Genomic DNA, 14,540 nt, shown 5'->3' on the forward strand with positions numbered 1-14,540 from the left:
CTCCTAGTGGAGGTTGGTTGTAGGGGATTTGTAGCCCATTCTTTAGTTAGAGCCTTCAGCAATTTGGGCATCGAGGGAGAGAGGAAGAGGAGAGCCATCCGCAGTACCACCGATGCAGCAGAGAGGGCCTCAAGATGGCTGTGGCTCAAAAGAGGGGAGCCATGGAGTCATAAGTAGCTAGCCATCTGGACACAAGCTGGGGTCTGATCAGCCCCGGCTGGGTCACCTGGAGGAGGTTGTATGATGTTGAAAGACCCGAAACACCCGGTGATTCCAGGAACATCACTGAAGATGTGTCCAGAAGCATCCATAAATGTATGTACACAGCAATTGCTTCAATATCCAGAAATATAATCCATACTTTCTATCAGTATGGAGCCTCAGTAAATGCATGAGTAGGTCACGCAGCCTTATATTTAACCTTGACTCCTGTCTTTTGTGTCGGAGAGTGGAACATGCCACTGTTGCCCTTTTTTTTGTTTTTTTTTTAGATCTGCTGTCACTCATATTAAGCATTCGATAACTGAACTGGTTTCATCAGAATGTCATTCTGATTTCTTATAATATGAGCGGTCACTATCATACATTTATGACTGTTTCAATTGTTTTCTCTGATGCCAGCATACATAGAGGAAGCCTGTGTCATTCCCTGCCCATCCGACTGTAAGCTTAGTGAGTGGTCTAATTGGTCTCGCTGTAGCAAATCCTGCGGCAGTGGAGTGAAGGTCAGATCCAAGTGGCTCCGTGAGAAGCCATATAATGGTGGACGACCTTGTCCAAAGCTTGATCATGCCAACCAGGTAATTATAAACAATGTAGATTTTACCGTTATGTTTGGAAGTTTTGATGATGTAACTGCTGAGTTGACAGTGAACTTGACAGCTAATTAAACGTCTATTAGCCACAACAGCTGTTACATCAATAACTAGATATTTCCCAATACCATAGATGTGATCATGTAAGATTTACATTGGGTTTGGAATTTGACTCTAAACCTATCTGAAAGCTATAAGTTCAGTATAACTTTAACCCTGCAGTTTAAATTCAGGCAAATATAATGTTTTTGTTATAAATATTAAGAAATATGAAATATTGTGAACATTTTAAATTTCGAATCTCTTGATGTTGGTAGAGTCTGAGACTCCAATAGAAATGCAGAGATGCAAGAAAATAATATAACTTTATTTTTGATTAAATGGCATTTTTCATTTCAATGATATCTTAGCTGAAGCTGGCCAATAGTGATTGCAGAACAGGCACATAGTAACATGAACAGAGAGGAGGGACATATTCAAATTCGATAATACAACTTTATCCTTACAGACAACCATTCCTTGGTGCCTCCTGGCATTTTCATGAAGGAGACTTTGATGATAAGTTGAGAGCAGGCCATGTATCCCTACTAGATTCTCAGTACTTAATTCACCCACTCCCGTACTGCTGAAAGTATATGATCAAGTAGACAGAGGCAAAGAAGTGTATCCAAATATCCCAGAAAGTTTAAAAAAAAATATAGCTTTTTTTGTTCTGTTATTCAGGCCTTGCTTCTGATTCTATTTAGAGCAATGTGCAGAATGCTATGCTGGCAGTAGAAAGGTCAAGGCCACTACATTTGTGTGGCTATCAACAAATCGATAAAACAAGTCAGTTAAAGCATCCTTCACAAGGGGTTTCATGTCCAAATCTTTTATTTAAAAGATCATCTCTAGGTAGAGCAAAAAGAGAATAAATGATTGCATAGTGTGTGCTTTAAAAAATCATATCAACTTCTTTCATAAGTCCAATCTAGTTTTGTACCTTGGAGACTCATTAGACAGATGTGTTCGGTGAAGTCTCATTAAAATGGGCAGCTGGGAAGCAAATGTTAGCTGGAGTGAAAAAGGAGAAGTTGATTTCCTGTCTGTGTAAACACTATGGAAGAAAACGTATTTAAATCTGAAACTGTCAACCTGTGCTAAATCTTCCAATTATAAACACCACATAGTAACTTCATACACAAAGACACAAAATACCAAATATACACCTTTCTCCTCAGTTAAATTATTTTTCATTTTCTAGAAAAAGGCAGGCAACTTATGAATTTATAAATTTTTTTTAAAGAGCGGGTACAGATATTGTCATGATTAAAAGAGATTTAAAAAATTCATTTAAATATCATTACAATTGGCATGTTATATAAAAAGTAGGTTATAGCATTTTTTAAATGTTTCGACTCCGTAGTTAGCTGGATCTCAGTAAATCGAGGTAACAAAGAGACTGAAAGCTGATAGCTTGCGTGAGAACTGAAAATCAATTTGAAATGAAAACCTTTGAAACAATACAACAGAATTCATTTCTATTAAAGCAGTTGGCAAAACAAGAAAGGAAAAGAAACTTGCAAACGTATTATTTTCAATGGGACTCTAATAGAAAAGCTCCAATGAAAATCTAGACTATGATATGTTACGTCTTTATGTTGGATGGGGAAAAAAAAAGCACTAGTTGATCTAATAAGAATGACAAAGCATAGGACAGGGAGTGAATAATACAGTTTCTCAGGACCAATGGTCTTAACAGATCCAGTGTACCTCCTCCGTCTACTCTCGAAAGAGGAAGACCTGCAGGTACGCACAATGGCACCCATTTGTCTGAACATATGCAAAAGGAGCTTTACTTAATGGGAGTAAAACATAGTTTGTCAAATAAAGAAAAAAAGTGACCTAGAAAATATTGGCAGGCATGACTCTTAGCAATTAAGCCAGGTCGATGCCAAATGGTGTCCCTTCCACAATCCTGCACCTCTGATTTTGTAATGGGTGGTGACAGGCATTTCACAATGTCGCCTACAGTGACAGAGAATATTGAAACTTTGGCCCATTGTGGTTTATGTCCCACATGTCTCATTGCAGCCAAAGTATTGAGCGCACAACAAAGGTTCTAAAATCTTGACCTTGATATTAAATGGAGTTGGCAAAAATCAACAAATTTAAAATTGATGATATTTGAATTACAAGGCTAAAATGCCCATTATGTAAGAACACAAATATATATTGATCTATTTTTAAAATTACTAGAAATTATAATTTATATTATTTCACTTAGAACAGTATTGAATTTTCGAAACAATGAATGACTAAATTGAATAATAATAATTCTTTGTATCTTTTTTTGTGCCACTGCTTTGATGACTCGTGTATTCAAAACAGGCTCAGGTAAGCCAGTACAATCCACTGTTAAATCTTTGTATAGTAATTCAGCCTTACTGTTTGTCCACATTCATGTGTAATTAAGCATTGGCATTATTGACTTATCTTGGTTTGAATTAAACTATTTGCACATGTCACTCTGTGGGTCTATGCCTGTGGGTGTGTCTGTGTCTACTTGTGTTTGATGGGTTAATTTCCCTTACTCATTTTCTGTTGGTCACAGTGTAAGCTACGTTGTTTCTCTATAAGAATGCATTGCTATGCATTTCTACAAGATCACCCCTCATTAACTACAGTGGATATGCCTGTAGATCTTTTTTTTGCTGCTCATGATAAGGCAACCTTTTCATCATAGTAATGTGCTCAATGAATCTCTTTTGGACTGCCTCTGATACCAGCATTTTATTTCTTAAATAAGAGGACCAAAGTATTAAATAATACTCCAGGAGCACTGAAGATGGTTACAGCAGTGCACCATACTGTAGCAACTTCACAATTTCCATACTTGACAGTACATGAGCTATTATTCTGTTGCAGAATTCTGTGGTACAATGAATACAACTGCTAGCATTGTCACCACCAATCCAACTGCAAATCCAGACCAATAAGTTAAATAATAATCAGCAAGTTATGTAACAAATATGGAAAGAGTAACAGAACTAACATTTCAGGTCAATGATCCTTCACCTCTACTGTTGCCATTGCCACAAAACATAATTATTTTTCTATCTACACATTATTGTCGTGTCTGTTGATTATCAACATCATTTTCTGTTTTTGTTTGAGATTTCCAGATCAGTAAATTTGTCATTTTCAATTATCGGCTGTTACTGATTCACTCCTCCTATCAAAAGAAAAACAAACGGTGCTACTACTAAACATGAACTACTAGTTACACGGGACTTTCGAGTACGGATACATGTCAGGTTAGAATATGTAAGGGATCTCCATGTCCCTGCAAGCTATCCATAAGCTGATTTCTCTGCATGTCAGAAACACCTATTTTCTATTGATACCCATGACACTACATCACTTGTTATAATTCTTCCATTTCATTGAATTCTAATATTGTACTACCCATAATTAAACTGATGGAGTATGTACTCTATCCAGTCATTAATGAATATCACAAAATATTATTCTTATTCTAATATATTTACTTTATCTCAGTTCAAGCTGGTAAACCTGAGTTACTGGCATAGCCAAACACACTCACTTCTCAATTGCTAGGAACTTTTGAACTATTATAGTGGTGTCTAGTATTGTGACATTCCAAAGATTTACATAGATATTGCTGTATAAGCCTAATTGTTTAATGCTATTGTGTAATAACTTGGGGGATGATACCAGTTGTAGATATTACTACTGGGACAATGCATACACTGTTCACGTTCCATATTCTTTCAAATCCCTCTTTTAATTCAGCATATTTCTGGTGTTTTTCACTTTTTGATATCTGTATGTTATGTGTGTTTGGAATGCCTATTATCTATTAAGTAAGTTGTTCTGGCTTTTTTATCCTATAATATTATATCCAGATGGTTATTATGGATTGCCCCATCTGTAATAAAGGATCAGTTGTAATATAATTTGTAGGACTCTGAGTCTAAAACTGGATCAGGCTTGTAGTTATAATAAGGCATGATATCTTTTATGAGTTTGTATTTTAAAGTGAGATTCTGGTAAATAATCTTACCAATTGATTGTGCCTGTGTAAGTAATCAGATTGAGTTAAACTGCTGCAGGATCCTGTAATGTGCTGGATTGTTTCTTACCTTGACATTTTCCGCACTTATCATGCTGAATTTGTTGGACATTTATTATGTATTTTTAACAATTTTTTGTGTTGACCACCTGGTCTTGTATTGCCACAAGGAACCTCTCTGTTTCTTGGAAGAGGTCTCTAACTCTGAGCCAAGCATTCGATGCTTACTTGTCAATATCTCGTCTGCTCAGATCATGGGGATGTCCTCCATGGAGGGTCATGCTCTTCCATTGGTTAACTTTTTCTTCTATAGTGATAATTTCTTCATTCTTCTAGGTTGTACTTTCATTTCAGTGATGTGTACTTTTTAACAGAATTACATATGTTTGTGACATAATAATATGCTACATATTATTATTATGATTATTATTACTACAACAACTAGCTTGAAAAAAGTGCTTTATAAATGTATGGGAGAATCTTGTAAAGTTTGATCTCTGTACATTAAGTGATCCATAATCTATGGATCCCCTGTACTAATATCTGCAGTTAAAAACAAATCATCAGTTCATTAAACATTTAAAAGATTAAAAGAAATACTGAACAATTTACCGCTAGTCTCATATGTTGCATCCTTCTAGCAGTTTGGCTGACTTAAATATTTCATATTTCTCTCCAAAACCGTATTTGTAGACTAAATCCAGAGTCATGGTCCAGTCAGAGGAGAGAATGCAGTTACATTATCTTTACATTTGTCACCAGACAGAACATGGAACAATACAACACAGGAACAGGCCCTTTGGCTCATCATATGTGTGTTGAGAATGTTGCTAATTTAAACCACGCATCTGTCTGCATGAGGCTTATATCCCTCAATTCCCCGTCGATGCCTGCATCTGTCGAAATGCCTCTTAACATCCTGTTGAGTTGATATATAGTCAGGAACCACCTTAACTTATATAACATTAAACATTTCAAAGATAAGAATTCTCTTTAAAGACTTTTAAGAATCCAGTTGAAAATGCTATTTGCTTACTTTTATTGTTTTCACTCTCTGCATGTTGGGTGTTTGACAATCTTTTTTTTAATGAGTTCTTTTTGGGATCTCTTTTGTTTTGTGGCTGCCTGTAAGGAGGCAAATCTCAAGGTTGTATAATGTATATATACTTTGATAATAAATGTACTTTGAACTTTGAAATTTTAACTTTTGGATGGCAATCTCAAAACACGTGTTGAAACACAATTGCATGAAGCTTTAATCCTGAACAGACTCTGGTGTTCTAATTAAACAGGTAAAGAGTATAGGAATTAACTGGGCATAGCAGGCAGCAACTAAGGAGAATTAATGGTGCAAAATAACAGATAGAGTGCATATCTGCAACAAAAATTGAACAATATTAGTTTCTGGTATTTGCAATTTGTTTCACCTTTTCACAGAGCAAATATTTATTAGGTGTTTTTCAAATTAAATGACAGATTACTAGACTTATACTTTAAAATCTTTTTTTTGAGATTAGAGGAGGATAGTTGAGTTTAATTTAGGATCCTTAGTTGCTAAATGCCTACATTGGTATCGGCTGGCTGTTACATCCATCTCACAGCAAACCCCCCCAATATCCTCTCACATATTCGTTCCATTTTCAATAGACCAAAGATGACTTCTGTGTTACACAATTTTTTTTCGCTCAAGATTTTCATTAATTCTGAACCTGATGTCAAGCATTGTAGCTAACTGTCTCACTCTATCTATCAAGGTCATCTTATATTTTATCTCACCTTTGATCTTTGATATTCCTCCTGGGCTTTATCTAAAGGCTTCTCGAATCCAACCCAATATAGTGGCAATAATGACCCTATCCATCATGTTGCCAAAAGAAATAAAGGGGCTTTGAGTGGCATCCCTTCGCTGTGAACCTATTGTGTAATTACAAAAAAAAAACATGAAGACAGCAAAAATTGGAGGTTCGGAACATTTCTAGTGGGTTTGAATAATGAAGACTCTTGTGGTTCGAATGTGAAGTATCAGATATTGAAGTCAATATGATATGTGTTATTATCATTGTAGGTATATGAAGTTGTTCCCTGCCACAGTGACTGCAGTCAGTACGTGTGGATAGCAGAGCCATGGAGTGTGTGCAAAGTGAGCACTGTGGACCTGAAGGAAAACTGTGGTAAAGGGGTGCAGACTCGAAAAGTGAGGTAAAGCCAAATGTAATCACTTGTTTCATTCAAGGACTTAGAGATTGTGTGGTATCATGAGGGCATATAATAGAGCAAAAGTTGGTGGGAGTTTAGGGGATTGGGAAGCTTTCAAATACCAAGAGAAGGCAACTAAAAAAGTCATTAAGAATTTAAAGATAGAATACAAAATTAAGCAAGCCAATAATATTAAAGGGGATGATAAAAGTTTCTGCAGATACATAAAGTGAAAAAGAGGGGCAAAAGTGGATATCAGACAGCTGGAAAATGATGCTGGAGAGGTAGTAATGGAGGACAAGGAAATGGCCAATGAAGTAAATCGGTATTTTGCAACAGTCTTCACTGTGGAAGACACTAGCAGTATGGTGGAAGTTTCCAGTGTCAGGGGTCATAAAGTGTGTGAGGTTACCATAAGTAGGGAGAAGGTTCTTGAGAAACTAAAAGGCCTGAAGGTAGAGGAGTCACCTAGACCAGATAGTGTACAGCCCAGGGTTTTGAAAGAGGTGGTTGAAGAGATTGTGGAGGCATTAGTAATGATCTTTCAAGAATCACTAGATTCTGGAATGGTTCCAGAAGACTGGAAAATTGCAAATGTCACTCCACTCTTCAAGAAGGGAGAGAAGCAGAAGAAAGGAAATTATAGGCCAATTAGTCTGATCTCAGTGGTTCTGAAGTTGTTGGAGTCAATTGTTAAAGATATGGTTTCAGCATACTTGGAAGCGCATGATAAAATAGGCCACAGTCAGCATGGTTTGCTCAAGGGAATATCTTGCCTGACAGTCTGTTGGAATTCTTTGAAGAAATGACAAGCAGGATTGACAAAAGAGAAACAGTTGATGTTGTGTATTGCATATTCAGAAGGCCTTTGACAAGGTGCCACACATGAGGCTGCTTAACAAGCTACAAGCTCATGGTATTACAGAAAAGATTCTAGCATAGATAAAGCATTGGCTGACTGTTAGGAAGCAAAGAATGGAAATAGAGGGAGCCTTTTCTGGTTGGCTGCCAGTGACTAGTGGTGTTCCACCAGGGTCTGTGCTACGCCTGGTTCTTTTTACATTATATACCAATGATTTGGATGATGGAATTGATGGCTTTGTTGCAAAGTTTGCAGACCAAACAAAGAGCATTAAAGAGAACAACATACATCAAAGTTGCTGGTGAACGCAGCAGGCCAGGCAGCATCTCCAGGAAGTGGTACGGTCGACGTTTCAAGCCGAGACCCTTATCAAGACAAAGGGTCTCAGCCCGAAACGTCGACCGTACCTCTTCCTAGAGATGCTGCCTGGACTGCTGCGTTCACCAGCAACTTTGATGCGTGTTGCTTGAATTTCCAGCATCTGCAGAATTCCTCGTGTTTGTGTTAAAGAGAATGATGGATTTCAGTATTCCAGGAATTGGGAAGGGAAAGCTCAGCTAAGGTGCCCCTGACCATCATGCAGAATTTGCCACATGGGAAATCTATCTCTTTTCTCTCCTCTTGCTAAATGGCTAAATCATTTGAGTTCTTTTGTGAGCTTCCAGGTATCTGATACTATATATGGCTCCCTCTCCTCAGGCTTTTTGTCGTCATTAGGACCTCCCAATATTTTATTCAACATTCTGAAGTAGATCACAACCCCAAATCCTTCTGACTTCAGCAAGGCTGCTACCAACTGAACCATAACTTACACCGAGATCTCAATTAGCATCTTGGTTTCAGACCTTTATATGTTACTTGAGTGACAGCAAGTGGAAGAATTAATTTGCAAGCTTCCTAATGACATATTTGGGAAGGGAATTAGTATTTTAAGAGAAGATGTGGATCTTCTGTTGATCTTGTTACAATTAAAGCATTGATGTCTCAGAGGATTAAATGTGGATGTCATGTTATGAAGATGAGAGGCCCCAAAGAAAGTTCTCAAATATAAATAACCATTATATTTTTGAATATGCTGATAAAATATACACAAGCAGTAAAATTACTAGGTCACTGAATAATTACCTGGTTGATGAAATAAGATTATCATATAACCTCACTTACTATTTTGGATTACAACAAGCAAAGGCTGACTTCAGCATAGGTAAATGTGATTTTTTTTCTGATATTTAGATGTATGCAGAACACAGTGGATGGTCCCATCGAATTTGTTGAAGACTACCTCTGTGACCCGGAAGAAATGCCATTGGGTTCCAGGCAGTGCAAGTTGCCGTGCCCTGATGATTGTGTTATGTCTGAGTGGTCATCTTGGAGCAGGTGTCTCCTGGTAAAAAGACAGTGACTGGTTACACTCAACATTGGACCTGTAATCAAAGCACTAACCTGCTTATTATAATTATTATCTAAAGCAAATGATATATTGTAATTAATTTCAGTAATAAAGCAAGGCAGTACCATTGTGTTGACAAGATCCTTGAGAAACCATCATTAATTAAGAAAGTAATTGTCGTCTATTCTGTACTTTATCTTGAAAGGACAGTCCTTGTAGCAAAGTATAGCTTTGTACAGGACAGTAAGTTAACTGATATTAAGCAAAAATTACACCTCTCTTCTTTCTCTTATGTAATATATAAACTCTATTTAGAGGACACTTAAATGAGGTGACCTCAACATGAATTGTTCAAAAACACGTGTGTACTTTGTTTCAGCCATGTAACACTAGTGCCACCCGAGAGCGGTCAGCTGTTCCAATAAGACAGTCTGCGAAAGGGAAGCCCTGTCCAGCTGAAACAGACACGGAGCCGTGCCATCTGAACAGAAACTGCTTTCACTACACGTACAATGTTACAGGTAACTGAGGCTCTCTCTACACTGCCAACTAAGAAGACTTGTCTACTTTTGTCCCTTAAGTGCTTTTACATGAACTATGCTAATCAATTGTGTTGTGTGATCTTTTTCCATAAACCATTAAATTAACTCATGTTAAAACAAACACCCCTCAACCATCAAGCTCTTGAACAAAGGCACCCAATGAAGGGTCTCAGACCAAAAAGTCGACTGCTTACTCTTTTTCATAGGTGCTGACTGGCCTGCTGATTTCTTCCAGCATTTTGTGTGTATTGCTTTGCATTTCCAGCGCCTGAAGATTTTCTTGTGTTCTTGAACAAAGAGGATAACTTCACTCAGCTTCTGTCGCCCCATCATTGAATTGTTTCCACAACTAGTGGACTCACTTTAAAGGATTCTTCAACTCATATTCTCAATTTATCGCTTATGTGTTTATATTATTCTCTCTTCTTTTTGAATTTGCACTTTTGTTGTGATCTGCACTCTGGTTGGAAGCCCTAGTTTGGTAGTCATGCATTGATTCTGTTATAATTAATATTCCAAAGATTTGTTCAGTAGACCCACAAGAAAATGGATCTCAAGGTTGTATATGGTGACATATATGTACTTTGAAGATAAAATTTACTTTGAACATTGACCTTTAAAACTGAATCTCTAACTCTTTTTTGTAATAACCTTTGTTGTTTTTTAAGTATTCAGTGGAACTGATTCAGTAAGAACGATCCTTCTGTTACTGAAGATTCTTTGTTTTGGATAGATCTTGATCTTTTGCTACCTATTTGAGGTCCCTACAAGGAGGCACCTAGCTTAATTTTGTCCTTGTGGATCTAATTGGTACCGCAATATGATGATCTGTTTCAGATCTGATTATGGGCAAGCTTTAGACCGATTGCATCCACTGCAATGGACCAAAAGGAATTGCGGTAACACTGATCAGTGTGCCTGTACTAATGGCTAAGGCTGCTTATGGTTATAAAGCTGGTTGCTCACATATGTCGTCGTAGCTTTCCTGAGCAAATATGCATGGATATGAGTTCCATTCCCACTATGACAGTTTCCAATTCAAATTACTAAACTAATCTAAAACTTTAAAAGAGTAATCATGAAACTACAGGATCATAAAATCCCATCTGAAATTCGCCATGCTACCATGATCCAGCCTATAGATGACTCCTGGCCCACTAACGTGGTTGACACCTGTCAGGCAACTAGGGATGGTGGATAAGTGGCAATCTTGCCAGCAATGTCCAGAGCCCATGAATGGCCGCATGTGGGAAGCAGTAGGAACTATTTACCACATGAGAATATGAGAAGCCAAAGCAGGAATAGGTCTTCAGTCCCTTCAATAAGGTTGTGGCTGATCTTTCACCTAAGCAGCTAATCTCATATCCCACAAAACACCCGATATCTGTTGATCTGTGTATGGAATACACAGATTCTAGGCTTCCCACAGCTCAATGGAGTGGAGAATTCTGAAGATTCGCTGCCATCTAAATAAGAATTTTTTTTTTACTCTCCGAATGGCCGAACCTTTCTTTTAAGAGAGCCATCTCCAGTTCTAGACACCTCAACCAGGTGAACATCATCCTTGCAAAGGGAGACAGGACTGTAGATGCTGTAATCTTCAACAACAAATAAACTTGCATCAGTACTCTTCCCCCAGAATATCAACCATGCCTTTGCCTTCACAAATGCTGCTTGACAGCTGAATTTTTTTAGCAGTTTTTTTTTTCATTCTTGCAACTACCCTGTAAAGGCCCATATAAATACTACATGTTTCAATGAGGTAATTTTAAATTTGATTGTTTAGCCCCTGCCTGCTGAATCTATCCTCATATTACAATTCCCCAATGCCAGGAATCAATATGATGAATCCTCAAGAGAGCAATGTCCCATCATTTGCATTTCACGATACAGCATTTCTTCCAAAGATAGACCTACCTGTGTGGGAAGTGTTAAAGCTGCTAATGGGTTTCCTTGGCAGGAGAAAGTCCTTTTGTCTTGTACTGTATGTGAAATCTATTTTGGAGACTGCCAATTATCTTCCGTTTTCTAGATTGGAGCACTTGTCAGTTGAGTGAAAAAGCAGTATGCGGGAATGGAATTAAAACACGAATGTTGGACTGTGTTCGCAGTGATGGCAAATCAGTTGATCTCAAGTACTGTGAAGAGGTATGTCTATGGTCTAAGAGATGCTTCTGGAAGAAGCTGCAAAATAATAGCTTTGCACAAGCTAATGCTTCATTTGCTCACCTTTCACCTTTCGTTTCTTTCCCTCAGGTTATTTCCGGGCTATTAAAATTACTATGGACAAGCTTCAGTCAATCTCTTATGACTATATATAATTTGTTTTGCCTTTTATCACACATGCAGAGATGGAAATGAGTGTTACCGGTTACATGCAGGGGAAAAGGTTTCAGTAATGTTCTGTTTGCATGGTAGTTATAACAAACTAATGTCACACTTGAAGGAGATTTTAATCCTTAAAAAAGAGTTAGGAATAAATGCAGATATGGTCAAAGTCTGAAATTCAATCCACTTTGTGTCAGGTCACTGGTTTAATCAGAGCCAAGTGCTTTACATATGTTACGAGGTTAAATATCTTAGATTTTGGCAAATTTTAGATTTAGCAGCAACAGGCTGGCTTTTTCAGGATCTGCAACTAAAGGAAAGCAGGAAAAGCCAGTTGTATTGGATAAATTGTTTTAAGTTCTGCCTACAAATGCAGCCTTTGATCCGCCACATCCTATGCCTCCATTCAGCCCCAACTTCACTACTGAAACTACACCCAGTCCAATCTACAATCTCCTAAATCACCTACATGTTTTCCTTCATTCTACTCAAATCACCTTCTGTGAGTTTTGTGTACAATGCCCTCTCAAACAAGCTGGCTTCCAGTCAGGCAACAGGGAAAACTATTTAAATAATTTCTCGTTGTTTAAGTGGTTTGTTCTTAACATTTCCTGTATTTTTCAGCTGTTGCACATTGATTTCTAGGTCTGAACAATATCTTATAAAACATGAAAGAGTCAAGAAATTAGAGGAGATGGGGAGATAAGGAGCAACATTAAAAAATGAGAACTAAACTGCCACAAGGAAAAGTTTTTAAGTACCAGATTAAGTACAGCATAGACAAAAGCCTATGTGTAATCCTTTCCATAATAGTAAGCGTTTAGGAATCTCTTTTTGCATGGAGGGTTGGGAATTCCTTTGGTGTTGGCCCAAATTTTGAACTGAAATGATTTGTATTCAAAATCCCACACAGGTCTTCATCTGTAAAGTGAATGAAATGAGAATTGCTTTCTAATGTGTTCAGACAAAACAGTAGATCAGTGCTCTCAGGTTTTTATTTGACTATAAAATTGAGGATTGACCTATTTTTTGTTAAAAAAAAAGCACTCTCTTCTATAGAGAGCCCTATAAAAATACTGAGAAAATGAACAGCAGAAATAAATGTATTTCTTATTTTGACTCTCTGGAGATTGTGTCTCTCTATGCTATTCATTGTAGTACTTTCACCAACCACTTGCCGCTTACCAACTGTGTGACTATGAGAACACAAATGAATCCATTGATTACCATAGAAGAGGATTCATTTTTTTCAATTGTTATGAAAAAAATCTCATTTTTATAAGATTGCAGTAATGTAAAAAAATCAAGTGGAAAATGAGGGTGGATTTCTGTATCCTGGTTGTTCTGAAATGATTGAATAGAAATTGTTTGATATTTCAATAGGGAAGGAAAAGATGTAATGTACTGTACATGGTAAAAAAAAGAATAATGGACTCTGATCATATTCAGTTGTTAAATATGATGCAGATTAATCTTATTCATTCTTCAAGGACACATTCACCTGTCAGTAAAAGAAAGACAAATTGAGATTTTTTTTGCTTAATCTGGAGATATAGTGGAAGGATAAGAGTTGTGTGATTGGTTTTTGAATATCTTAATGGTGATTTTTTTTTAATGTTCATATTACTGAATTTTATATATTACTAGCATTTTGGAAATGTGGGAGACTGGCTAGAAAATATTTCATTTTGAATTATGGAATGGGACTAACCCGTTTAACAGCAAATGCCATCAGCATTACTTATCTACGTTTATTGAATAAGCATAAGCACCTTCATCCTTTGTTCATACATTGCTAAACAGGTGTGAAAAGAAACCAATTGATAAACACACAAAGTCAAGCCTTCAATGCCATTTCCGCTGTTTAGAATAACATGTGGATGGACAAATTTGCTTTATTGCAACTCACTACATTTAACTGCTGTTGAGGGATTTGATTCAATTTTCATAGTCTTGTGCACTGTTGAAATAATTGAGGAGGAATAATTGCTTTTATTTGTTATTATTTTCCATGCATTGAAATGAATAAACAGCTGACATTTTGGGCGAAGACCCTTCTCCAGGACTTGATCCTAAAGAAGGATCTCGGCCCAAAACATCGGCTGTTTGTTCATTTCCACAGATGCTGCCCAACATGCTGAGTTCCTCCAACATTTTGTGTGTGCTCCTGTGGATTTTCAGCATCTGCAGACTTTCTTAGGTTTAAAATATATACAGAAGTTAGAAATTTTACAGAATGTTTTGTCTTAACTGAAGTATAGTGTAATGCAGCAATGAAACAAGCCCTTTGATCCAACTCATGACCAAGTTGACCAAGATGCCCATGTAAGCT

General features: G+C 37.1%; 1 protein-coding gene across 1 annotated transcript in view; it reads left to right on the plus strand.

Annotated features, from left to right (window-relative positions):
• Window positions 1–14,540, plus strand: part of LOC140195299 (thrombospondin type-1 domain-containing protein 7A-like) — a 430,342-nt gene that overhangs the window by 367,249 nt on the left and 48,553 nt on the right. Inside the window, exons 14-19 of the mRNA XM_072253392.1 lie at window positions 622–800; window positions 3,186–3,191; window positions 6,956–7,089; window positions 9,182–9,335; window positions 9,718–9,859; window positions 11,913–12,028. Of these exons, the coding sequence (XP_072109493.1) occupies window positions 622–800; window positions 3,186–3,191; window positions 6,956–7,089; window positions 9,182–9,335; window positions 9,718–9,859; window positions 11,913–12,028 (731 nt within the window). The remainder of the gene's footprint in view (window positions 1–621; window positions 801–3,185; window positions 3,192–6,955; window positions 7,090–9,181; window positions 9,336–9,717; window positions 9,860–11,912; window positions 12,029–14,540) is intronic.

This window comes from Mobula birostris, chromosome 3 (genome assembly GCF_030028105.1).
Source record: "Mobula birostris isolate sMobBir1 chromosome 3, sMobBir1.hap1, whole genome shotgun sequence".
Lineage (NCBI taxonomy): Eukaryota > Metazoa > Chordata > Chondrichthyes > Myliobatiformes > Myliobatidae > Mobula > Mobula birostris.